We start from the raw sequence: 26,938 nt of genomic DNA, 5'->3' as shown, positions 1-26,938 counted from the left end.
CCTGTTTCATCGTCTCGACTGCTGGCGCCTTCGGTGCGCTCTGTTACACGGCTCGAGGTCACAGGATTTAAACTGCACATGTACACGTGATTTACACAAGAATAACCATCTGATTTTATTGCTTGTAGGTGTGTGCTTTCTCACACGGGTCCACTTACAGCTTTTCTAAGATTCAGAATAACATGCACTGGTAAAAAATATAGATTTATTTATTTTTATTTCATTTTTTTAAAGAAATCTTTCATCTTGGGAAAATTCATTACATGACATCATTGAACCCGATGAAGAAGAAGGCGGTGGGCTACACCTCAGGGCTTGTAATTACAGGAGAGATCACTTTGGCACACAAACACCAAAAAGGAGCCCTGCTGCCATCAGCAGTGGTTTCACTCATCTAATATAGAACACGCATTAGCCAACCAGTAGCTTTTGTATTACCAAAGAATAAATGAATCGTGGCGAGTAAGCTGAAGGGGGAAGGATAGTTAAACACTTTGCAAATTCACTGATATGATACTTCGGCAATAGTAGAAAAAACTTCCATACATGACTTTTATATACAGTACTGTGCAAAAGTCTCAAGCCACCCCTCGTGTCTTTGTGTCTTGATAGGAAAATGACAAATGGGTGCAGCGATTTACTGAAACCAGCTATATGGTGCGAAAAGAGTTTGAACAATTCTACTGGGCTTGAAAGTCAATATTTGTTATGACCGCCGTTATTCTTCAAAAGAGCCTAAAAGGCTTTATTTTGAGTGTCAGACACGTGTTTCCGCCACCTTGTGATTAAAAAAGTGGCGCTTCTGTGGAATTATGATAAACTCATCATGTGGTGTTTCCACCACAGTCTTGGCTCATTGACAAAGCTTCATATCAAAACGCTGATGTCCAAATCCTCCTAATTCAAAAACACGTCCCTCCACCAGCCACACTCAGCAGCGTCATGGCGGGCAGGAAAAATACCGCCGTGCTTTCGCTTCTTTTTTCCTCTCATCCCTGAAACAAGCTCGCACATACAAACAAGCACTCTAAAGTGCATTACACAAGTAAAACCACCCACAGCTTTTGTGTGATGGTTCTGTGTTGCTGGAAAGATCCTATTTTGGCACGTACAGCTCAGCTCGTGTTCCTTCAGGTGTCTGATCCCCACGGCTGTGGTTTCTCTCCTCCACAACTCAGTCCCTGCAGTGAGCCCACATCCCTCTGAGGCTCGCTCCTCAGGCTTGTGTGAGCATCCCTGTAATTCTGTTTGTTTAAATGCAGGTCAAATATTAGCTAAGGCTGTGTAGAGGGGTTTATTACATCCCCCCTTCTAGGCAGAATCTTCTAAGTGTAATCTGCAGGCATAGCTGGCCGATGGTGATTTTTCATTTTTATGGGACGATGGGTTTGTTTTTTTTAAATGATTAAAGTACATAAAACAATCTAATGAGCAGATACACATTAAAAATATCTCTCTATTTCTTAACAGGTATAAACAATGAAAGGTGGTGGATTGGCCAGATGCTGGCCAATGTGTAAAAATAACTCAGTTGTTTGTTGGTGGCTATGGTGGAGCCTCCAGCAGGTGGATGAGAGAAAGGGGAGGCAGTAGGAGAGCCCCGAGGCAGCCGCTGGTGCGAGTGTCAGGTGAACTGAACTTCAGGTAAGAAGTTATGAGCTGCAGTGTATCTGGGTCAGATATAAACCAAGTTTAGGTGGAGTTTATTTTCGTTGTGCTGACGTTTTACAGTCAGTTACAATAACTCGTACTGGGTACTAGCTAGCATGACGGAGTTTCTATACATCTGGGTGAGTGGTATGATGTTACTGATAGTGAACTTTATTTTAATCATAAGGTTAGTTAGTAGCTGCCAACCATCCCGTAAAAAACTTAATCGTCTGGTATTCAGAGAAAATATTACGCGTTTCGTGTTGAGGTGAAAAGGAACAGTTTGTCCCGGACTTCAGCTACAATGAAAAAGACACAAAGCTGGAGTTATTCTGTCGTTACGCTGCACAGCTGCCTCTTCTTCTCTCATTCTCTCCCCCTGCCTCTCCTGTTTCTACTTCAATCATGAAACTGATCAATGATCAGCTGATCGTCTCTCTTGTTTGTTTATCGCCCACTTTGTGCCAGAAAGAGGAAACCAGCGGATGTCGCGCTAAACAACAGCAGCACGTTTAAGCTTGATCAGCTGTTGTTAGAGTTTATTTAATATTAATTTCTAGTATCAGCTGATGTTTGCTGGAGCCACAGCTGTAAAGCTGCTGGTCATGATGTCGGTTTGGATATGTGGTGAGAGGGAAACATGAAGATGAAACCAGGAGATGTCCTTACTGGATCATCAGAGCTGTGATGGAGAAACAGGTTTACCTTTTAGGTGACATGGATGAGTTGAAGTTATGAACTGTTTCTGAGAGACAAATAACACCAGGATCCTTTTCTAAGCAGCTGACAGCTGGTAACTGTGCAGGGGCGGGTCTAGCAAAGTTTTGCCAGGGGGGCAGGTAGGGCATTAACAGGGGGAGGGGGCACAAAGAAATACTTTTCTTTCTTATTCTCATTTAAAATGTCTCACTTTTAAAAAATAATTATCTGATGGTGACGCCCATAGATATTATGGCCTGTTTTGTGTGGTGTAAATGGCACCTCATTTTGTCTATAGTGTGTCCTGGGATCTTGCTAGGCGCCGAGCGGGTCTCAGGTCTCTTATCCTCCTTGGAGGAAGCTATGTTGCTGATCTAATTCATTGTATATGTGATGTGAATATGTTTGAGGCCACTGTATCTGTTGTTGTGGGTGTATTTATACATTTTATTTTATTTTTTTTGTGTACTCTTTAGGATTTTGTGTAATTCTTGGGGGGGTGAATGTAACAGGGTCATAAATCACATTGTTATAATTACACAAAATGTGTTCTAAACCCCCAAACTGTTCCTTTTATACCTGACTTTTAGGACCTCCAAGCCTGTAGTTATGTTCATTATCAGTTAGAGCCCCTCCTCATTCTTTTCTTCTTCTTCTTTGGTGCAACCCTATAAATACAAAGTACCCCTTTTGCCTCTCCCCTTTTCTACAATTCCCCTGTGGGAGAGACACAACGCAGAATCACACTGGTTACATAAGGACATCTCCTGGTTTCATCTTCATGTTTCCCTCTCACCACATATCCAAACCGACATCATGACCAGCAGCTTTACAGCTGTGGCTCCAGCAAACATCAGCTGATACTAGAAATTAATATTAAATAAATGCTAACAACAGCTGATCAAGCTTAAACGTGCTGCTGTTGTTTAATGTGACCTCCGCTGGTTTCCTCTTTCTGGCGCAGAGAGAAAAGCCGATCAGCTGATCATTGATCAGTTTCATGATTGAATTAGCAACTTTCTAGCTGAAGTAGTACGGGACAAATCGCGTTCCTTTTCACCTTAACTTTAAAGTTTGACCTCCTCGGCTGTAATTGGTCCAGCCCAGAGTTGATCATGACCAACTGGCCAATCCACCACTGTTCATTTATACCGTTAAAAAAAGAAAAGGAAGAAAACCTCATTGGCCCATAAAAACGAAATATCATGAGCGGCCCACCGGGCAAATGCCCGGTATGCCCGATGGCCAGTCCAGCCCTGAAATACAGTCATGACAGTAAACGAATATGAGTTCAAGGACTTAACAACATTACTTCAGTTACACCAACATCTCTGATACATTAGCACTAAGGGAACACTGAATGACCTGGTGCTTTATGTCCATCTAAGATTACCACAAAGTAAAAGATCTCTCAGCAACGTTATGCAACATTTTAGCCACACTATCGCCCCGATCAGATCAGTGAGCTGGGATTTTCTATTCTAAGCATGAGCTACTGTTACAGCAACAGACATTAATACTACTGGTGTCTCACACAACAACTCAATGTCCACTATGTGAAGCAGCCAAACACAGGCCTTCTCCTCTCGTTAACTGAGATAAACTGCTGGCATATTGGTTTTACATCTATACTGTCCAGTCTGTCCTGGTGGACATACAGCAGCATTGTTTAATCTCATTTGAGTCATTGTCTACCTTAGCCATGTTTTCTGAGAGCACTGAAGCTACTTTCAGCCTCAACTGAGGATACTGGGATGACTAAAAGCAGCCTGACAATTGTCATGATAATAAATACTAGTTAATCTATAGCACCAAACCATCAGTCAGTCACCTGTGAGCTCGCCTCTTCACCTCTGAGCTACAACATGGCAGAGCTGCCTCTGTCACCTGATGAATGACAGTGAGACACTCCACATACATGCAGTCACACATGTGCTTCAAATACAGTCACAAACCACCAGGTCATCATCCAGTTTCACCTGTGATCTTGAGTCACCATTGCTCTCTGAGCTTTGTGTTGGTTCTGCTGTCACCTGACAAACAGGACAAACATGACAATAAGAATAAAATGTGCAGCTGCTTCAGTGTTTCTGTCACTTTGTGCAGATCTTGACTCGTCAGTAATGTTTGTAGGCTGAGTGCATTTTTAAAACAATTTGTGCAAACTGCACTACCAGGTGGAATATTTGCAAAATCATGACGACCTCGTGATATTTTGTCTCAAAGATTAACCCTATGAATACGTCAGTGCCATTAGGATGAAATTATTGTGTCACCAACATTTTAATGTTAGACATATAATTCTAACAGCCTCTGTAAATTAATATCATGGCTGCTCAAAGCTGCCGTTTTCTCTGACAGCTTCAATCAAAATTAGAAACGCTGCTCTGAGGCTGAGAGAACTAACAGTGCTGCCTGCTGTGCAGGTAGTTTCCCAAACACGTTATTCGTGGTTACATACAGTTTTAGACTGATGTGGGCCAAAGCCTAGCATAGCCTGTAACGTTATTATGACGCATTATATGAGTGAACTTGGCTTGCAGGTTTCTTTGAAAAACACTTTCTTATATCCAGCTTCTTCCTCTTTGCTGCCGTCCTCCTCTCCTCCAGGTTTGGCTTCTTATTACTACATTACATAACTGCTCTTTTCTCACATGGGATCCATGAATTTCCTGTGAGAGTACACAGCATCTTCATTAGCTCAGGATGATATTTCACCTCTGACTGACATATTTCTGTCCAGACCTCTGCAATCAGTATCACTGCTGACATCTATGCGAGTCATCCTCACACAAAAGGAAAAACATCAGCACTTCTGAGGGAAGTATGCCCATCCCAGCATTCACAGAGTCAGTGGACTGAAGTGGCTGTAAATAGTACTGAACATCCCTGTAACGGTCACCTTGTAGAATCTTTTCAGACTTTTGCGATATGTCAAAGTCTCACACAATTATCAGCAAATAAAAATTAGTGAGTAAAGAGTTAATGCCTTTGTGGATTACCTAGCTTTCCACAGTGCCACCATGAGGCTGAAACAAAGTGACAGGCTTACAATCGACTAAAACTAAATGTGAAAAAGCATTTTAATTTGATTAATCAATAAAAAATAAAAACTAGACCTGTGGAAAAAAAAGAGCTGAAAATGGTAAAAATCTATCAGAACTTGCCTTGTGAGGCTACGATGGATGTATTTGAGACTGAATCACCGGCTTTTAAAGGGTTCTGTGTTTTATTACAAAAGCATGCACTGATTTTTCTCAATCTTGCCTTCTATATATGTCCTTCATACAATAATAATTAATAAAGACATTTCCAATAATCATTTCTTAACTGAAAATAACAAAGTCACTCTGGAGATTGAAACTAAACTGAATTTAAAGAAAAATAAAAACCAAACCAAACAAAAATGAAATCAAAATAATGAATAATTAAAAAATACAAAACTATAACAACTTTGGTGTCAACAAACACTGAAGTGCTTTGTGGCTGAGCGCTGTCCAGACTGACAGTGAGCCTTAATTAGTTACACCCTGCTAGTATCAGGTTGGACCCTTTCAGAATGATCTTAATCCTTCTTAGCACAGTTACAGTAACACCAAGAGTTCTGATGCGGCCCATCTGAGTCATTTAAATCACCTTTCATCCCCATGTGCTCAGTTTTGAACTTCAACTGGTTGCTTAGACCATGTCTAAACGATGTGATTTACTAATTAGATTTGTTTTTCATGAGTAGCTAAACAACTGCACCTAATAAAGTGTACCTAAAAATGATGTCAAGTCCATACCTGCTTCATACCCTGGGGGACGGAGCTATGGCTCCCCACACTCGCTAGCACATCGTTACATGGAGAAACCTTTTGAATAAAAGTGTGCCGATCCACACAGGTGTGCACACGGGTGCTCACTGACACAAACTTCACCTTTCTTGGCTGCTACCTCAAAGCACATTGTGCGCTGTCGATCTTGCGTGCTGCACAATAACATTTAATATTTAGTAAATACTGTTATTTACTGTTAGCTAGTTTATTGTGATGGTGTTGTATTTATTATGTTGCTCTTTTTTGTTTGTTTTAATTTCTGTTTTCTTTCTTCTCTCGACAGGTGATCCAGGTGTTTTGTTTTTCTCCCCCCCTTCTCACCATCTCTTTTCCCCTCTGTTTTTCTTTCTCTCCCTCTTTCATTCATTCTTTCTGTCTCCCTGTCCTGTCCCACATCATGTCTGTCCCGTCTGTAACAACTGAAAATAAAATGAAATAAATACATAATTATAATAAAGGTCAATCAACTGGACTAATATGGCAAGGCCATGATGATCCACTTGTTAAAGTAATCTGCTAGGCATCGTTCTTAGCCTTCAGACAACAATTCTGATGGCTAAAGATCCAAACTCCCCATGGAAGAGAAATATCTCTTCCTTCTCTCTCTTTAAGTCCCAACTCAAAACTCACTTGTTCAAAATAGCTTATCCCACATAACCTCTCCACTCTGCTATTTTAAATTTGTTTCATGTCTTATGCTTTTATGATTGTGTAAAATGCTTCCTTTTATGTTGCTTTTATTATTCCACTGTGTACAGTGTCCTTGAGTGTTCTGAAAGGCGCTTTCAAATAAACTGCATTATTATTATTATTAATAATAATATTATTAAACAGGACAGGCAAAAAAAAAAAGCCAAGTGAGCATTAGCGGGTGGCTACATATCTTATTATATGTTATGTTGTATTATATGTTGAACAGATGAAAAATCAGCTGTTCTCACTGAAGCTCAAGAGTCATTTTAACAACCAGTGGTGCCCAAAGGCTTTGTGCTGACATGCAGTGTGTCCGTTTGCATGAACTTTGACTCCATGTCAAAATGTTCAAAATGATTTTTCTTAAACGAAATAAAATAAACAGTCTTTGGTTCCCTCGTCTTTCAAATTAACTTCTTTTGGGGGCACAAAACAGAAACATCATTGGTACCCCCCAAAAAACATTTACAAAGAATATCAGGAAATAAAAAGAGCTCCGTGATGAATAGATGTTAATGCTGCACTGTGTTCAGATTAATGGACTGTTCACAGTGAATAAGCAGCAGGAGCCAGCAGACTGGCCCTAATGTCCAGAACAGCTGGCTCATAAAAGCTGGGAGGATGCAGGCAGCCGGGGCGGAAGCTTTCCTCTGCTCAGTAGCTTCCTGTTTTCAGGCACATGGCCTAAATGAAAGGAAACTGGCTGACCTCTTAAGATCAGCTCCGAACTTGCGGTCCAACAAACCCCGAGTGCTTAGAGATGATCTGTAGTCACCGCTGAACCTAAACAGCCTTTCTACAGGACACATCCATTGAAAGATGGGTTGATGTGGTGACATCTCAACACCCACGGTGCTAATAACTGCTGGTCACTCAATGAAGGCATGAGAAAGGCAAAAGAAGAGATGGCTCGCCATCTAGTGGTTAAATAAGTAAGCATATTCTATAGGGCTTTGGAGTTGACGTCACACCGCAATGCATTGTGGGAGCGCGGCGCCATCTTGGACCACGAATCAAACCAAACAGGCTGGCTGTGTCCCAATTCAGGGTCTGCATGCTTGAAGTACGCACACTACGCGTCCTACGTACGGTGCGTACTATAAGTACGAGAAGTGCGGAAGTGAGAGGCTTGTGAAATGGGACGGTCTAGCCTGCGTCGCGCTGTTCAGGTTGCCTAGCAACCATGATACTAACCGCGAGAAACGTTTCATACAGCTTTGTGTGACAGAAATGAAGGAGAAAAAAAATGTCTTGTTGGTCATTCATTTTTGTCATGACATCACTTTGATTAGTTGAGTATCTGAGGCTGAGACCACAGGACTGGAAATATATATATATATCAGCTAGACAGCCAAAACTTTGTGTAACAATTGTATGTAAATATGTTTTTGAAAAATCAAAAAATATATTTTAGAAAATTAAAACCCGTTTTGTCCCTAATCTCAGGAATCACTGAAATACAAATTTATTTGTACAAGCTGTAAAAGTTTTTCCATTACTTTGAGTCTTTTAGGCCTTTTATTAGCAGGAAAAGTTGTAAAACGTAGAGAAAAAGTTAAAGGTCCAAAGTCTATGCCTTCCTTAATAAATTGCAAAGCAATCAAGTGGGTCAGCTTGGAGTCTTTGCCGGGCTGATTCCAGCCATGGGCTTTATGTTTGGTATAGATGCACCTGCTCTAAATCCAAGAACTGTACCATTGTTTAGGCATTCTTGGACTTCTCTTTGCATCACAAGGTCTGCTGAATCTGTTGCTGCGTTTTACAAAGCCACCAGTTTTCATTTTCACAGGACAGTAGGCTTCCTAAACAGCAGCAGAAACAAAGTTCACATGGAAGTTTCTTTTATGTTCTCGGCATTAATCCCGTCGTGGCTCTCCGGCTGAACTTCAGGCCCCCCGGGCTCAGGCTTGTCCTCTTTGAGCTTTTTCACCTTACTGTCTTTGAGTATATCTGAGATGAGACGTTCATAAAACCACTCCATATCCTGAGGGTCCTCTGGCCAAGTGAGGTACTCTTTCCTCTGGACAAAAGCTCTGACTGCATTGCACTTCATCAGCTGGTAGTGAGCCACCTTTGGATGCAATGTAGGAGTTTTAAGTCAAAAACTGAAACATGTTTGGGATGAATTCAGTAAGAATCAACATCACCAGTTTTCTGCTTTGTGGAAAGCAAAAAAAAAAGTGGTAAATGGCCTGTATTTGTATAGCGCTTTACTTGGTCCCTGAGGACTCCAAAGCGCTTTACACGTTCAGTCATCCACCCATTCACACACTGGTGATGCTACACTGTAGCCAAAGCCGCCATGGGGCGCACTGGCAGAGGCGAGGTTAATTGAAATCTGCATGCAGTCCGACACCTACCAGGTTTGTACAGGACTTTCAGTTATCTGCTAACCTGTTGCCACACACAGTTCTCAGACCTAAAGCATGACTTTGGTTACTATTTAAATCTGCTGTAATTTATATTTTACATTGAAAACTGGTCACATAACCTTTATATGTGAGCGTGGCAGCTCGCACTGATTTACACACTCAGTGATATAAATCATCATTTAGTTGCAAAAAATATATTGTATTTCAACACGTTGGAAATTAGAGCTACAGCTTAGTGAACGCTGAATAGATTTTACAGGTGACCAAAACTAACTCAGCTATTACAATAACGCTTTTTTACACGATAAAAACATACAAACACTTAGTGGATAATATATTATTGCTGTTGTTATGTTAACAGCTCATACTCACCTTCCCTACCACCAACATAATTAAGACATTCGTCAGTTCCTCCAGCATCCGGCCTTGGGCTAAAGTAAACGCTTCCAAGCACCAGCCATCTGCAAAGAGAAACTACTGTGGTAATTTTGCTCATGTTTAAATGATCTAATGAACTTACATTTTTTTAAAATAAGGAAGTATTTAACCCACATGCAATTATTTTACTGTAATGAAGAAAGTGAAAATAAAAGCCTTATTAGCTATGGCACTACTAAGCATGCTAGCAGTTTAAATTAAATGCAACACGTCTGTTGTTTTATATACAGGAAGAAGAGACAGCAGTGCTGATTCCATTTCTATTTGTTTACAACATGAGTTACAATGACTAGGTGGTTAGCTTACCATCAGTACAACGTCAGCCATGTATACATTACAATAGATGGTTAGCTTAGCATTAATAATCATTCTTTCTGCTGATCCTCTCAGGGCTCGCCGTAGCAGATTGCCTACCTCCATCTTTCCCGAGCATCCTTCATGTTAAACCAGTATGGCTGGGCATCGTCACTGATTTCTATAACTGATTCGATTCAATCCCAGATTCTGTTTCATTCATTATTTCACTCATTTTTTGACTCAGACAGTCAGAAATACTATAATTATGATCATTTATCAATACACTGGAAGCAAAACTGCAGAATAAGAGGGACTTCATGACGAAACCTGCAGCTTCAGAATCTGTGAGACACCGCCTTTTGGCGGCGTGTCCACATATGGGTGGGTGGATGGCGGGTGAACGGGGGAAATCTGCGCTTTGTGCTTTACACCTTTTCCCGTTTACCTGCTCTTTAATCATTTGCATTTTTAACTGTTTGGCAGATGTTTAAATTGTTTTGAGAAGCTTTAACTTGAGCTTCTGGCGTTTCTGGCAAAATGCATTTATATTTAAAAATTGATTCAGGATTTAATGAGTCGATATCGCTTTAGTCAAACGAAATTCGATTTGAATCGGGAAGTCCATTTAATTATTACACTTATGTTTTAGGTGACACATATTTTTATATAAGAGAAAGGTTAACCGAGCAAATACAGAAATGCAGTTTTTAAATAATTTCATTTGTTAAAGCTAAAATCTTTTAAAAACCTATCCAAACCTGCCTGGCTCTATGCAGAAAAAGTGTCTGCCCCTAAATCTAATAATTGGTTGTACCACCTTTGGCTGCAGTCAAGCATTTGTGATAATTAGCAATGAGACTATTTTTTACACGGCTGTGGGGGAATTTTGTCCCACTCTTTTTTTCTAGAACTGTTTTAATTCAGCTACATTGTTGGGGGGTAGGGCTAGGGAACTCCAGGCTTCCTGCAGGTTTTAGATGTGTCCTTGATCCAACACAGCTGATTTAAATGTTAAACTATCTCCTCAACATGTCTTGAAGTTCTCCAGAGGCCTGGTAATGAACTAATCATTTGATTCAGGTGTGGAGACCCAGGGTGAGCTCTAAATCCTGCAGGACACCGGCCCTCGAGGACCATGTTTTCCTGCTGTAACGGCCTATTTAAGGGCATAGCAAAGCATCTTAATCAGAGTCCAGTACCTTTAAGGAAATCCTTAGAGACAATGCACAAAGTCTTCCTGCTGCTCCAGATGGCATCTCTGATGTTTGAAAGGTGATCCTCACCTGGCAGGAAGTCTCGGGCCTCGAAACAACAGTGAAAAAGATTCTCTTCTGAAAACTGGTTATCCAGCTTCTTTAGTAAAGCAGCCTCCACCCACCGGTAGTCCCTGTTGCTAAAACAGATAAACGCATCATACCTCATCTCATCCACAAGAGGCATCAGTTTGGGGCCCTTGAGAACCCTGCTGATGATCTTTTTGTAGATGATGAATATTTGTCCTCGGAGACGAGCGTAAATGATTCCAGTAAGAAGGACAATAATGATGAGTGAGGCAGAGAAAAGGAAGACAGCAAACTTTAGACCTTGGACTGCCTGTTCGGGATCCGTCTCACATGGTTCGATGATTGTGGAGTAATTCAGCAGAGGAAGGCCCTGGAAAGCAGCTGGAAACTCGCATCTTAAGTCTTCAATTGGGCTCAAAAACGTGACATTAGTCGTGTTCAGCCACTCCAGGAAGTTCCCCAGATTGCAGTCACAGTGAAAGCGAGTTGCTGACAGACTGAGAATGCTGAGAGACTGAAATGTCATAGGGTCGGGGGAGGCTAGGAAGTTGTTTGAAATATGGAGCCATTTCAGGCTGATGGGAAAAACATCTGGCTGCAAAAAGGTCAAGGCATTGTACGAAAGGTCCATCTCTATGATTGAGCTGAGACCCCTGAAGATCCCATTTGGGAGGGTCGCGAGTGAATTAAGGCTTATATTTAAACCGATCAGATTTTCAAGATGGTCAAACAAGTCGAGGCACTGCCCCTGTGCCCAAATTATCTGCAGGGAACTATCATGAAGATCTAGCACTTTCAAACTGTTATTAAGAGGTTCAAACACATAGTTTCGTTTGCACCACTTGATGATGTTGTCACCATAGAATAAAACCCGAAGTCTCGGGAAATAAGTTAAAATGAAAAATACATCCTCCATATTTGTTAATCTATTTTCTGAAATATCGACATGGATACTGTTCATGGCCAAGTCATCAATTCCATTGCGAGATTTCAACTTATTATCTCTCAAAAACAGATATTCTAAATTTGGTAGTGATGTAGGAAAACCCAGTTCTCGCAGTGAGTTTGATGCCAGATCTAAATACTGTAAGTTAGGGAGACCGCTGAATGCTTTGTATCCCAAAACACCAATGTGGTTTTGGGACAAGTCCAATATCCTAAGTTCTCTCAGATTGGTGAATGTGTGAGAATGTATTTGTCCTAAAAGGTTGGATGACAAGTTGAGTATTAGTAAATGATCCTGAAGACCATCAAAAGCATTTCTGTTAATCTGATTGATTCTGTTTAGTGAAATATCGATCTTCTTTGCATCTCTTAGATGACTGAACACGGCACTCTGCAAAGCAAATATGCGGTTGTTAGAGACATCCAAACTTTTCACTGCACTGTTTTTCAGGCCTTCAAATGTGTTTTTATCTGGATCTGGGAAGTTCTCATGTGAAAACCCTTTGCCCAAGATTCCAGAGTATTTAAGATGAGAAATCGGAGTCCCTTCTAATGCTTTGAAAAACTGCCTTGTTTCGTTCACATTTAGTCCACTGGAGGTTAAATCGAGAACATCGAAGGCTAGCTCTTTGAAAGGGTTCCCACAGTTTCCCCATTCATCATTGTGGAATAACTTGTTGGAGTCCAAGTTCAGGAGCTCAAACCTTTTACCCCTGAAACTTACAAGATCTTCTTCACATATGTTTTCGATCTTATTTAGTTTGAGTTTCAGCTGCGTGAACTTTCTGAATCTTGAAAAGAATGGACCTGGCCGCAGTCTCGTTATGTTGTTGAACGAGAGATCAAGGACTTCCAAGGACAAAAGTGGTTCCAGATAGCTTTCTGATAGTATGGAGTCTGTCAGACTACAATAATACAAAGACAGGTTTTGTAAATTGAACAGTCCTGCAAATGCCCTCGGCTGCAGTTTGAGGCCCAGATTAGAGCCGAGCATCAATTCTGTTAACTTTCTCTGCCCGAGGAAAGCGTTGTTCCATATGACGAGTGTTTGATCCTGACTTTCAAGATTTAATACTTGCAACTCCTTAAAGTCTCTGAGCGAGGTGCTGTTAATCTCACTGATGTGGTTACTCTGCAGATAGAGGTGGGTGATGTTGTGGGGCAGAGCAGGAACCCAGTAGTGGTTCTGAAAGCCACACCAGGCTCTTTGTCCCCTCAAACGGCATGTTTGGTAGGATACTGTTACCTGCAGATGGGAGGGTTACATAACAAAAATCAAGCGATGAAGTCAGCAAAATTACATGTGAAATTATTTAGTAAGAAAAAAAAATCAAAGTCAAAGCTTCATTTTCATGATTAGTAGCCCCCCCCAAAAGCCCCCCCAAAAGTCTTTATGTATAACTTCCATGTAGGGCTGCCACAACCGATTATTTGGATTGTCGACTAGTCACCGATTATTTTTGCGATTAATCGACTAATCAGATCATCATCCATTGGACGTAAAACGTACAGCTTATTGCACCATCAGCATCTGCTCTTATATAACTATCATTAGCTTGCAGCTTCAAGTGTTTAAAGCTAAAAATAAAGATAAGATGATAGTTTATTAAATTTTAATGAAATCTACAGATTGTTTAGGTGAAGTTTAATAAACTCAGCCGTCTGCTCTTTGCTACCTAAAATATAACACACTGTAAAATGTAATTAGTTCACAGAACTCAAAATAAGTAAATTCGTTGCCTCAAAAAAATAGAGTAAAGTTTTACTTAAGATGACTAAGTTAAGGCAACTTATTCACTTAGAGTACAGAGTAAATACCTATGTAGTTTCCAGAACTCAAAAAAATATGCAAACTCGTTGCCTCAAAAAAACTAAGTAAAGCTTACTTAAGATGACTGTTAGGACAACTTATTCATCGCAAGTCTGCAGTATTAAGAATAACTTGATATTTCTGACTGTACAATACAAATTGTTTACCTACTGACAAACATTTCAAGTTCAACTAAATGAAAAAACTGTGTGGTAACCTGAATATGACTAAAAATAATTGGCAACACTTTTTGTAATGATGTTAAAATCAGCCCAACTTTTATTTTCAAACACAACAAAGTATAACAGCCAACATACTGGACACTGTTCTGCTGAACAACAAACAATTATATTGCCATCACTGTTATAATCTTACAATGAAACAAAGTCTCAGATGTAATTATTCTGAAAATAAGTTTAGGCCTACCACAACTTTGTTTTGTACTTACTTATATAATCAAAATAAAATATTTGTTGTTCTGTCACAAGTGCCGTCTCTGATTTAAGTAACGCGTTACAGTAACTACGTTATTACTGTGGTAATGAGCACGGTAACTAGTTATTATGCCAAAACCAGGAACGCATTAGTCGTTACTGGGATTTAGATAGGCTCGTTACTTGTTACTTCGTGTGTGGTGGCTATCGCGGAGCTTCCACAGATTCAGTAACATTAGCAAGTGGTGGAGGCAGCAGGTGGAGGAAGGAAAGGGGACGCAGAAGGAAGAGAGACCCGAGGCGACCACCGGTCCAAGTGTGAACTGAACTCCAGGTAAGAAGTTATGACCTGCAGTCTCTCTGGGTCAGATATAAACCAGGTTTAGGTGGAGTTTATTTTCGTTATTCTGACTTTTTCCGTACACCGTGCTAGCTAGCATGACGGAGTTTCTATACAGCTGGGTGGGTGCTATGTTACTGATGTTGAACTTTATTTTGTTCATAAGTTATTAGAGTTGCCAACCGTCCCGTCTGGTATTCAGAGAAAATATTACGCGTTTCTTATTGAGGTGAAAAGGAACAGTTTGTCCCGTAATTCAGCTACAATGAAAAAGACACAAAGCTGGAGTTATTCTGTGTCTTTGCTGCACAGCTGCCTCTTCTTCTCTCATTCTCTCCCTCCCTCTCCTGTTTCTACTTCAATCATGAAACTGATCAATGATCAGCTGATCGTCTCTCTTGTTTGTTTATCGCCCACTTTGCGCCAGAAAGAGGAAACCAGCGGATGTCGCGCTAAACAACAGCAGCACGTTTAAGCTTGATCAGCTGTTGTTATAATTTATTTCATATTAATTTCTAGTATCAGCTGATGTTTGCTGGAGCCACAGCTGTAAAGCTGCTGGTCATGATATGGTTTGTATATCTGGTGAGAGGGAAACATGAAGATGAAACCAGGAGATGTCCTTACTGAATGTCAGAGCTGAACAGGTGATGGAGAAACAGGTTTACCTTTTAGGTGACATGAATGAGTTGAAGTTATGAACTGTTTCTGAGAGACAAATAACACCAGGATCCTTTTTTAGGTAGCTGACAGCTGGTAACTGTGCAGGGGCGGGTCTAGCAAAGTGTTGCCAGGGGGGCAGGTAGGGCATTAACAGGGAAAGGTGGGGCACAAAGAAATACTTTTCTTTCTTATTCTCGTTTAAAATGTCTCACTTTTAATAAATAATTATCTGAATCTTACAACAAACGATTGATAGATTGATGCATATATACCATCAGAACAGTGAACATCACTGTCACAACAGCGTTTGTTTTCATTCAAAGGCTTTATGATTTTTCCTATAATGGCGGCCGGTCTGTAGTCAAAATGCTCGGGCTGATTTTCTGTCCCAGTCCAGCCCTGTATGCAGCTCATCTGCAGTCTGGTGTTACCTACATCTTCCTATTCAGAAGGCAGAATTTCCGAGTTCTGAGTACAATCGAAAGCACCACGACTGCAGTTTTTATGTTGGATGTAAAAGGCGCACATGATGCTGTGACGTAGGCTAGAATCATGGCGGCGGTCAACGACGGCCCAGGCGTGGGATTTCTCTCGTGGAAATATGCACATTATCTTTTCCTTTGGTAGGTGGCACAGTGCACTGTGGCAAGTAAGCAAGCTAGAAGACTGGCAAAGTTATGGAAGCAGCACATTAACAAGAGAATTCTGAGTAAAACCAAAGTTACTTTCCCTAGTAACTAGTTACTTTGAAAGTAACGAGTAACTTGAAGTAACTGAGTTACTTTTGATAGAAGTAACTAGTAATGTAACTAAGTTACTAATTTAAAGTAACTTACCCAACACTGTTTATATGTACCGGTAACATAATGTTTCTTATGATTCAACTGTGGAATTTAACTTAATTCTTTAGAAGGAAAAGCTGTATTACTTTATTCTCAAGTATAAAGCCAACCTAGATGTTAACCATTTAACAGGCCACTAATCTGGATTATAGCTTTCACAACAAAACTTGTTTTTAAACACATTTTTAACAAAACAAATACTATTGTTATTATTATTATTTAAAATGTAATAAAACAGAAAAGTGGTTAAATATAAAAGCAAATCAAATCACTTTTTATTGTCACATCACATGTGCAGGTACATTGGTACAGCACATGTGAGTGAAATTCTTGTGTGCGAGCTTCACAAGCAACAGAGTTGTGCAAAATACAGTAATGTAAACAAGCAAAATACAAGAATGGCTACATCTGAAACTAATAAATATATGTACAATATATAATAGTATATGCATTTCTGGATGTGTATACTAAATATTTTTCTACGTGTGTGTGTGTGTGTGTGTGTGTGTGTGTGTGTGTGTGTACACATGTTTTACAAATTAAATAGAGTAAACAATAAATAAAATATATAAAATATATAAAATAAAATATACAGAGTGAGACATGTGCAAAACAGTGGCATTACTGTACAGTATGGAGTTCATAATGTTAAAGTTCCAGTAGCAGTTTGCTTATGTTGTTAAACAAAGGCTAGATTTGACATTAATAGATGCCACAGATGTTCAAAAGCTGCCACAAAGTATGAAAAAAAAAACAAATGGACGTCTCCGAAAACGTCTGAGCATTTTTGCAAATATGTGATGTCTTGATAAATCGAGCAGATACTTGAACTTTACACAGCTACATTCTTGCCTGAAAATATCTTAAAAGTCTATTTTGTGACCCAGAAAAAGTTGTTTTTTAGCCGTGCTCCTCCGCCATTGCAGCGCTTACAAGTACGCACAGACTCCGACAACTGTGGCCGACAAATGCGATCCTCCTTTTCCCCAGATTACCCTTTCTGGGTCACAAAATAACCTTTTAAGATATTTTCAGGCGAGAATGTAGCTGTGTAAAGCTCAAATATCTACTTAATTTATAAAAATATCACATATTTGCAAAAGTGCTTCCACGTTTTCGGAGAGCTCTGTTATCCACCAGCGCGATAGCTGACCGGGAGGTCAAGGCTCGATAGAGTCCACGAGCACAGCTAACTGCCGGCATATCGTTTTCAACCTTGCAGTCTTTTGCTAGTCATGTTAAACATGATATATATATAATTAGTTAGTTAGTTAGTTAGTTAGTTAGTTAGTTAGTTAGTTAGTTATGGGTATGGATTGAAAATACCCCCCACACTAACAGCTGAATAAGAGTAAACATTTACTCACCAAGTCAGTGTATCAGGCAAAGATCCACAGCAATGACAACAATAATATCTTGAGCTGAAGCTTCTCCAGGTTTGCTCAACATATTCCATAACAAATGCACCATGAACATGCGGACTGATCCGTGCTAGGGAGGAGGACGGTAGTGATGTGGCATTTTCAAACCACATCTTTCATCCTTCCGCACTGAGAAGCAAAACTTCCAGCTGACTTAGTTTTTCTAAGTTAAGACAACTCAAATAAATTGAGTTTATCAGCATTTTTATGAATGAATGCTATGAATAGATATGAGCACGTTAGCATATGCTGCTTCCGGTGCGGAAACTCCTGTGGGGAGCTTTGTTTCCGGTGTCCTATTCGCGCCTGGTTTACGGTCCAAGTTAGATTAGATTAGATTAGATTAGATAGAACTTTATTAATCCCTCGGGTGGGTTCCTCTGGGAAATTCGATTTCCAAAAAAGCATAGCACCGACAGAAGTTACAGAGTTATACACACACACACACATATATATATAAATACAGAGACAATATAAATAAAATATACGAAGGGGATAAATAGAATAAATAGGAATAAAAATAAAAATACAAGTGAATTGCACATTTCAAGTATTGAGTCTATTGCACCGTTGACTATTTACAAAAGTATTGCACAAAAGGTATTGCACAGTGAGGTGAAGAGGCACTACAGCTTAGTTGTTCCCTCCTTTGTCCTCCTGTTTCCCCTCCCTCTCCCCTCCAGAGAGGAGTTAAACAGTCTGATGGCGTGTGGGACAAAGGAGTTTTTAAGTCTGTTAGTTCTTGTCTTTGGGAGAAGCAACCTGTCACTGAACAGACTCTTCTGGTTGTTAATGGCCGTGTGCAGAGGATGCCTGGCATTGTCCATAATGTCCATCAGTTTCTTTAATGTCCTTTTCTCTGCCACTGTCACCAGAATGTCCAGCTTCATGCCGACCACAGAGCTAGCCCTCCTGATCAGTTTCTCCAGCCTGGATGAGTCCTTCTTTGCTGTGCTGCTCCCCCAAGTTAAGCAAATGATTGAATCAAGCGGCGATTTACATTTCTATAGATGTCTTGGGCATTTATCCAATATACAGTGGGGCAAAAAAGTATTTAGTCAGCCACCGATTGTGGAAGTTCCCCCACCTAAAATGATGACAGAGGTCAGTAATTTGCACCAGAGGTACACTTCAACTGTGAGAGACAGAATGTGAAAAAAAAATCCATGAATCCACATGGTAGGATCTGTAAAGAATTTATTCGTAAATCAGGGTGGAAAATAAGTATTTGGTCAATAACAAAAATACAACTCAATACTTTGTAACATAACCTTTGTTGGCAATAACAGAGGTCAAACGTTTACTATAGGTCTTTACCAGGTTTGCACACACAGTAGCTGGTATTTTGGCCCATTCCTCCATGCAGATCTTCTCGAGAGCAGTGATGTTTTGGGGCTGTCGCCGAGCAACACAGACTTTCAACTCCCGCCACAGATTTTCTATGGGGTTGAGGTCTGGAGACTGGCTAGGCCACTCCAGGACTTTCAAATGCTTCTTACGGAGCCACTCCTTTGTTGCCCGGGCGGTGTGTTTTGGATCATTGTCATGTTGGAAGACCCAGCCTCGTTTCATCTTCAAAGTTCTCACTGATGGAAGGAGGTTTTGGCTCAAAATCTCACGATACATGGCCCCATTCATTCTGTCCTTAACACGGATCAGTCGTCCTGTCCCCTTGGCAGAAAAACAGCCCCATAGCATGATGTTTCCACCCCCATGCTTCACAGTAGGTATGGTGTTCTTGGGATGCAACTCAGTATTCTTCTTCCTCCAAACACGACGAGTTGAGTTTATACCAAAAAGTTCTACTTTGGTTTCATCTGACCACATGACATTCTCCCAATCCTCTGCTGTATCATCCATGTGCTCTCTGGCAAACTTCAGACGGGCCTGGACATGCACTGGCTTCAGCAGCGGAACACATCTGGCACTGCGGGATTTGATTCCCTGCCGTTGTAGTGTGTTACTGATGGTGACCTTTGTTACTTTGGTCCCAGCTCTCTGCAGGTCATTCACCAGGTCCCCCCGTGTGGTTCTGGGATCTTTGCTCACCGTTCTCATGATCATTTTGACCCCACGGGATGAGATCTTGCGTGGAGCCCCAGATCGAGGGAGATTATCAGTGGTCTTGTATGTCTTCCATTTTCTGATGATTGCTCCCACAGTTGATTTTTTCACACCAAGCTGCTTGCCTATTGTAGATTCACTCTTCCCAGTCTGGTGCAGGTCTACAATACTTTTCCTGGTGTCCTTCGAAAGCTCTTTGGTCTTGGTCATGGCGGAGTTTGGAGTCTGACTGTTTGAGGCTGTGGACAGGTGTCTTTTATACAGATGATGAGTTCAAACAGGTGCCATTCATACAGGTAACGAGTGGGGGACAGAAAAGCTTCTTACAGAAGACGTTACAGGTCTGTGAGAGCCAGAGATTTTCCTTGTTTGAGGTGACCAAATACTTATTTTCCACCCTAATTTACGAATAAATTCTTTACAAATCCTACCATGTGGATTCATGGATTTTTTTTTCACATTCTGTCTCTCACAGTTGAAGTGTACCTCTGGTGCAAATTACTGACCTCTGTCATCATTTTAAGTGGGGGAACTTGCACAATCGGTGGCTGACTAAATACTTTTTTGCCCCACTGTATCTGTAAATGATGTTCATCGACTTGTCGATATTTTTTCCACGTGCCTCAGAGCAAAAGAGAAAAGGGATTCAAATGTTATATTTCTCAGCTGTCCCTCGTTTATCGCGGGTGTTATGTTCTAAAAACAACCAGCGAGAGGTGAAATCAAGTAGCCAATTTTATTTTTTGACGATGCAAAACGTTTCGTGGACATACAGTACTGCAGTCACACTGCTAGCGATCAATGCAGCGATTCTGTACTGTACAGGAGAGACGTCACGGAGGAGATCGTCTGCAGCGATCAGGACGCAGGACACAATGTGACGTAAAAATAAGCATGCAAACTTGCACTAAAAAATCTGCGAAACAGCGAGGTGAAAGGTGAACCGCGTTATAGCGAGGGACCGCTGTAATTTTGAAGGTAAGTCACAACATACCCTTTGTACATACTAATGTATAGAAACCGTTACCAGCAATCATTCATTTTTTGTGTGGCTTTTTTCACGGTTTGTTAACATGCTGTGTAGGTGTGTACTTGACAAGCTGATATCGACATAACGGGGAAACATCTGGTTTGACTATTCGTCACCTGTAGTTTGAATGCTGAACATTTGCCTGTTTAAATCATAAGACCAGTCACTACACAGAGATGCTTCTGAATGTGGACGATGTGTCTTCTGCTGCAGTGATGCAGTTCTGCTTGTGTTGAGTGATGTAAACAACTGATCGATCTAAACTCTTTAAACGTCAAAATTGATCATTAGATTTTTTATGACACAGCAGCGGTGAGCGTTCCCACCTTCTGCTCTTTGTAACTTAACGCCATCTTTCCGTTTTCGAGTTTTGGCACATGGAGTATATCTTCACAGTAGCGATTGACCACAAAGTAAAGCTACTGGAAATGTACAACCCCACATCCGGTCTCAAACCAGGAAGTTAGCATTTTCTCGTGCACAGGGTCTGTCACTACCCGATCCGTACCGGAAACCCGATCGGTACCCCGCATGTGCAAATCTTACGTCACTTCCTCTCTTTGCCAACATTGCGACATTCAATATATTTGAATGATACAGTTAGCGCCCAGTTAGCTCCTAGCATTTCTCAACAGCTCTGCCTCCTTTTCGACTGCCCGGGACATTTAAACAATGGATAATCCGTTTACAAAGAAATTCATGCTTTTCTCCTCAACAGAGAGCGTCCCCCGATTGAGCAACAGCGCCGTAAAATAAGAAGAATGGCGCCTAATTACAGAGTTAATAATACAGACTTTGTAATATCTCACGTGTAGATTCATCAGCCAGATTAAGTGTTTACTGACAATTGACAGTGATAGCGCACATCATCATCACTATTCCAACAGTCCTCTCCTCACAGACAAGCATAAACACACTCGACTATCACTAAATCAAATTTAACACACGTTTGTAATGACGATAATTCAGTTTATAATAGGGTTTATTCGCTCGGTCAGCAGGTGGCGGTATCCTCGTACACTGGGGAGTAAACTGCCATTAAACGAACAGAAGAAGAAGAAAACATCTACACATGCGCGGTACGGATCGGGTAGACCCGATTTGTACGGTCAGACTTTACACATGCGCAGTAAGGATCGGAGAGTCCTGATCCGTAACTATCTTTTTATTTTTCGTTTTTGTCTACATTGTACTGAAATGCTTCATTATTGCAAACATTTTAAGATATACTTGTTATTCTTAACATCTTAACAGATACTCTGACCCATAACTATCGTAAAACGCTACGACCGGAAGTAGAAACCTTTCGCGCATGCGGGGTACCGATCGGGTTTCCGGTACGGATCGGGTAGTGACAGGGTCTATTCTGGGACAGAGCTACTTCTTCTTCGGGGTTTAACGGCAGCTGGCATCCTTGTACATGCAGTGCTGCCATCTTCCGTTTCAGTCCGTTATTACACTCTTAAATCCTGCTACTTATTCCTGCGTCTTTTGGGATCTTACAAAGCTTCAAACGACGCATCGACTATTAAATTAGTCGTCGACGATTTTGATAGTCAACTAATCGTGGCAGCCCTACTTCCATGGAAGCAGACTTACCTGGTCTTCAGCAACAGTTATCCAGGCCCTCTGAAAGTCTGATAGTGTTTCTCTGGCTACTGTTTCACTCATTTTCAGTATGATACTTACACCTTTACATGTTTGTTTTTGTCATTTGTAACGCCACTTAACACTGGCCTAAAGACAAAAAGGTGCCTAACCCAAGGGCTGAACATGTGTCTTCTCTATTTAGCAAAGAACCCATTTGAAATTGTATTTTAGGCACTTTTATACCAGCAACCTGTAGCAAACACATCATTTGTTCCAATTTCTGAAGTTAAATGCACCAAAAATGCCAAAGTAACAGGTTTGACTAGCAAAAAAATATTATTTTCCCATCATGGTTGACAGTGTGTCCTGCACAAACTTGACAAATGAAGGGGAAAAGAAGAAATCCCACTTCAAAATTCCCACAATGACCTGACAGAACCTGAGACATGCATCTGAGCCTTCAGTTGACCCATCTACTGTTCACTGAAGCCTCATCAGAAATGGTCTCAGTGGAAAGGTCAGATTTTAGACCCACCATGAATTTGGATAGTGAACGGTGTCCATTTTCTGCATGACAGTTATCCCAAACACACTGCTAGTGCCAATGCAGAAAAGCATACATGGATAGAAAAACACAGCAGAACACCATCAGTCATGGTTGACCTCCCCAGAGCTCAGACCTCAACATTGTTGAAGCAATGTGGGATGATCTTGTCAGAGAAGAGAACAAAAGAAGAAACATCCAAAGAAAAGTTTTGAATGTCATTCAAGAAGCCTGGAGAACTGTTCCTGAAGACTGCTTAAAAAATCCAAAACGACTAACTTAATAGATGAATGGATTTGAGATTAGTCATTATATTCTGTGGTCCTGTTATGTTTGAAACCAATCAGCTGAATGAAGTCAGTATTATAAACGTACCTTTAGGCACAAACCAGTGCAAATCAACTGAAGGACCAACATCCACATTCTGTCCTCAATCTGTACAGACACAAACAGCAAAGCTTTGATTAGGTAATCGTGTTTCATTGTTGTAGCTGAACAAATATGTGAAATATTCAATAAAGTGAGAACATAAACATGCAGGTTGATGGTTCACTCGCACAAGTGTTTAACACAGCAATTCATATCTGATGTCAACTCGGACTACAAAGCTCCTTTGACTAGCTGGCGTGTTTGCCTGAGCTAATATGGACCGGACAGCAGAATGTGTCATATTGCAGTGATTGATCCTGGTGCTACACCTGCCACTCCCGATATAAGTTCATTATATTAACGTTTGTGCCTGTCAAATGTTTAAACCTTTAGTTTTAGTTTTTTTCTGTCTCAATTCAGTCCAAAAGTTGCCTTTATCTATCGCTGGGAGTAGATTTTTGTTCAAGTTAAGTACAACAGAGCCTGTGAAACCTGGCTGAAACATTTGAGCCCTAAAGAAAAAATGGGCCTGGTAGTTTCTGTACAGCCATTCCTGTAACTGTGAAAGTTCCCAGAAGCAAAGCACACAAAAGGTCCCAGTGCAGTGTCCCACCAGAAGAAGAACCGAAGAAGGTGCCAAAAGGCAGGGACAGCACAAAAACTGCTGTGCATCCAGTTTAGTTACCTACTAACTTAGTTGTGGTGAAACCCAGCTAACAGTTACTGGCTGCACCCAGTGCTAGCTAGACTCAGCAACGTGTTTATTCCTCAGCCCTGCATTAGAATCTGCAAACCCTTCAGACACACAGGGGTTTGCGACTTAACGAAAGCACTGTGGTATATTGTAATAAGCAGCAGCTATTACTACCTCCCACCAGTAGGTGGTACTGGGGTATTGTATGTGATTGAAAGCGAGCTGAGTAAAAGACCTGACCTCCACCATAGCCTCGTCTCAGTCCTCTGTGCTTGATCTAAAGTTGACTTTGACCGCAACCCACGTTAAACCAGCAGTTGGAACAACACTGCATAAAGTTACAACAAGCACAATAAATAATAAGAATCAACAACTCTTAATTTGTTCTGTCCATACGTTAGAAGTTCATTATACACTAAATCATTTCTGTGCATGAAAGATAACCTTGCAGTTGCGTTAAGGTGAAAACATGGTAGGAGTTTGAACATCAGCGTAATCCTGTGCACAAATACCAAGTTTGGAAATATTTAACCCCCTGGTGACGCCCCTGGGTTTAGCGAGGTGGCAAGCACGAACGAGATTTGACATTTTGTTTGTTGATAATAAAGCTGTAGTCTGTAAAATCTCAGTATCTTCATTTCAGCACAGCCTACTAAAGGTTTGAACCTTTTACGTTGCATTACTTGTTAGCCGTTTCCTGCCGTTTGCCTGCAGGTGAATCACTTCGGAGTTGTTGTCGGTTTGTTTACAGTCCGAGCTCTCATTACACTGACGGGCTTATTGAACAGTACGACTATTTTTTAACAACGTTGTCTGGTTGATTCCGAGTCGGAAACGATAAACAACTTTCGGAAACACAAACACACTTTTTAACCTTCTCCTTAGACGGTCGGGGAGGCGGGCGAGGCGGTACCGAGCTTTCTCCTCACAAATTAGCTGATAATAAAGTGAAAATCTTACCTGTACCGGACGAAGCGACAAACCCGTTCAAACCTGCACCACCTCGCTCTGTCTGGACTGAGAGTTGATCTTCTCCAGTCTGACAAAACGACAATTTCGCAATTTCCCAAGTGAACAAATCTCTCCTTCCTTTGTAAACTTTGCCTTCTTTTACGCAACACTGTTATGCTCTGTTCTGGTTATATTAGTATGTAACATGTATGTATTTAAATATAAAAGGCTACTGATCACACTTACTGTGAAAAATCTCAGTCAGTTTATGTTAAAATTTATGTCATTTTGAATGCAGAAAAGTACCACCAGAGGACCACCCGAGCCCCGTCAAAGCTACCAAGCAGAGTGTCTGCCATACTGTAATATTGGCTTTCCTTCTCCTTTATTTACATCCTTGTCTGCCCACTCATGATACAGCATGTATATGTAGTCAGTTATGGCCACAAACTCGCCTTTGATTACCAAATTGCATTTACTACATCAGTAAATCTGAGCAAACATTTGTCCTAGAGCAACACTGTAGGGTCTTTGTCTTACAGTATAAAGTGATGTGAGACAAGATTTCCTGACTGTAAAGCGGTGCGCAGACGACCAGAGCCCTCTCAGCACAAGGCTGACACGACTTTCCCCATATAGGAAATAAAACGTTAAAATAAAAACAGATTAAGACAGATTACTATACCAAACACATAAAAGTGCATTTACTGAATTGGTTTTGTCTGCTCTTGTTTTTTCAAAGACAATGAGGAGCAAAGTACAATCTGATCCTTGTGTTCATTTTCTATATACTGTTAATCCCCAGACTGTTGTCAGTCTGACAACACTCAAAATTCAAAATCATCCTCAGTGCACACCTTTTTCTCCTCTGTGCTCAAGGTGCTCTGTTGTTTAAGTAGAAGAGAAAAGTTGGACATATTTCACAACCATTAGATGTCCAAGAAACCTCTGAAAATGAGGTCACAGTTACTTCCCGAGCAAAAACTTCTGCTTTTGCTCACAGACCCTAAATTTCAACAAATAACACAATAATATGGCAAAACTGTAAAGTGACACAAGAAGCTAGGGGAAGAGCCACATGTTCCATCTGAGCTTTGAGGAAAATAAACTCAGCTTTTCCTTGGATGTTCGTAGTTTTTCCAGTTCATACAGAACTTCAGCAGTCGGGTTTGTCACTGTGTTGTTCCTCCATCTCATTGAGCCTACTCAGGATTTATTCAGAGGAAATGAGGAACAAAAAGACATTTTAATAGGTCAGGGGTTTGTGTTGCTCTTGTTGACTTTTAAGTTAAAAAAAAAATCAAATGAATAATATTTCTTTTAAAAATGAATGTAACAGCACTACACACCAGTACTGTGCTTATTTTATATGTTAATCATAATATATTTATAATGGAATAACATGAGCTCAACAGTGTCACAAAAGTACAAACATTCGGTACTTAAGTAGAAGTACAAATACTACTGTTAAAAGTTGAGGTACTGATTGAAATTCTTTACTCGGGTAAAAGTAAAAAAGTACAGGCTCTGAAATGTACTCAAGAAAGTATAAAGTAGCTCTTTGCATGATGTTTCTATTTCTCTGTGCTATATTAACATGATGGTAAAATAATATCAGGAGATTGGAATACAAACCTTAGTCTAACTTTTTTATTCTAATTATGCTCAGCTTGAATCAGAAGAAAAAGAAGGAAAATAAAAATTTAGCCCACATGGTAGAGGGTGGAAAATGTGTACAGTCAGAGGTTAAAGTGGATTCAGCAGATGTGGGAACATTAAAATTGGCTGTAATGGCTCAGTGTGGGGGAAAAGACTCATAACTCACAATAATTTCTATTGCTTATTGTCTATTGTGTACAGGCTGTGAGCAGCTGACCTGCTGCTCTTTTGGAGGTACACAACTTCAACCAGATGTCTCAGGGACTCAGGGACCCTGACGATTCAGTCAGTCCTTAGAATCGTCATCTCTCCATCCTCCTATGCAGCCTCCC

General features: G+C 40.6%; 1 protein-coding gene across 3 annotated transcripts; it reads right to left on the bottom strand.

Annotated features, from left to right (window-relative positions):
- Positions 1-5,081: 5,081 nt before the first annotated feature.
- LOC308397300 (toll-like receptor 5) lies at positions 5,082-25,077 on the bottom strand. Of its 3 annotated transcripts, XR_013971714.1 has the most exons (6): positions 24,957-25,077; positions 23,309-23,368; positions 11,385-13,441; positions 11,167-11,269; positions 9,605-9,693; positions 8,795-8,931 (listed from the first exon to the last, which is right to left on the bottom strand). XR_013971714.1 is itself a non-coding variant. In XM_080883144.1 (5 exons), the coding sequence occupies exons 2-5, from the start codon at positions 23,354-23,356 to the stop codon at positions 8,686-8,688; spliced, it is 2,658 nt and encodes an 885-aa protein (XP_080739270.1). In that variant the 5' UTR covers positions 23,357-23,368; positions 24,957-25,077; the 3' UTR covers positions 5,082-8,685. The 3 variants fall into 3 exon arrangements, 2 of the variants coding, with proteins under 2 accessions (XP_080739270.1, XP_080739271.1); XM_080883144.1 differs by having other exon boundaries at positions 5,082-8,931; positions 11,167-13,441; XM_080883145.1 differs by lacking the exon at positions 11,385-13,441 and having other exon boundaries at positions 5,082-8,931.
- Between the last annotated feature and the right edge of the window lie 1,861 nt (positions 25,078-26,938).

The sequence above is a fragment of the Rhamphochromis sp. 'chilingali' genome, assembly GCF_963969265.1.
Source record: "Rhamphochromis sp. 'chilingali' genome assembly, chromosome: 5".
In the NCBI taxonomy this organism is placed as follows: Eukaryota; Metazoa; Chordata; class Actinopteri; order Cichliformes; family Cichlidae; genus Rhamphochromis; species Rhamphochromis sp. 'chilingali'.
The sequence above is the reverse complement of the archived record's forward strand: the minus strand, read 5'-3'. Positions and strand labels throughout refer to the sequence as shown.

Bases quoted from the DNA above. Each gene is read 5' to 3' on its own strand.
- LOC308397300 (XM_080883144.1), bottom strand. From the start codon at position 23,356: ATGTGGATGTTGGTCCTTCAGTTGATTTGCACTGGTTTGTGCCTAAAG. The intron at 13,442-23,308 runs GTACGTTTATAA...TCCCATCTGCAG, and splicing joins GCACTGGTTTGTGCCTAAAG to GTAACAGTATCCTACCAAAC. The intron at 9,694-11,166 runs GTACTGGACTCT...TTCTCTTTGCAG, and splicing joins CTCTAAGGATTTCCTTAAAG to ATGGCTGGTGCTTGGAAGCG.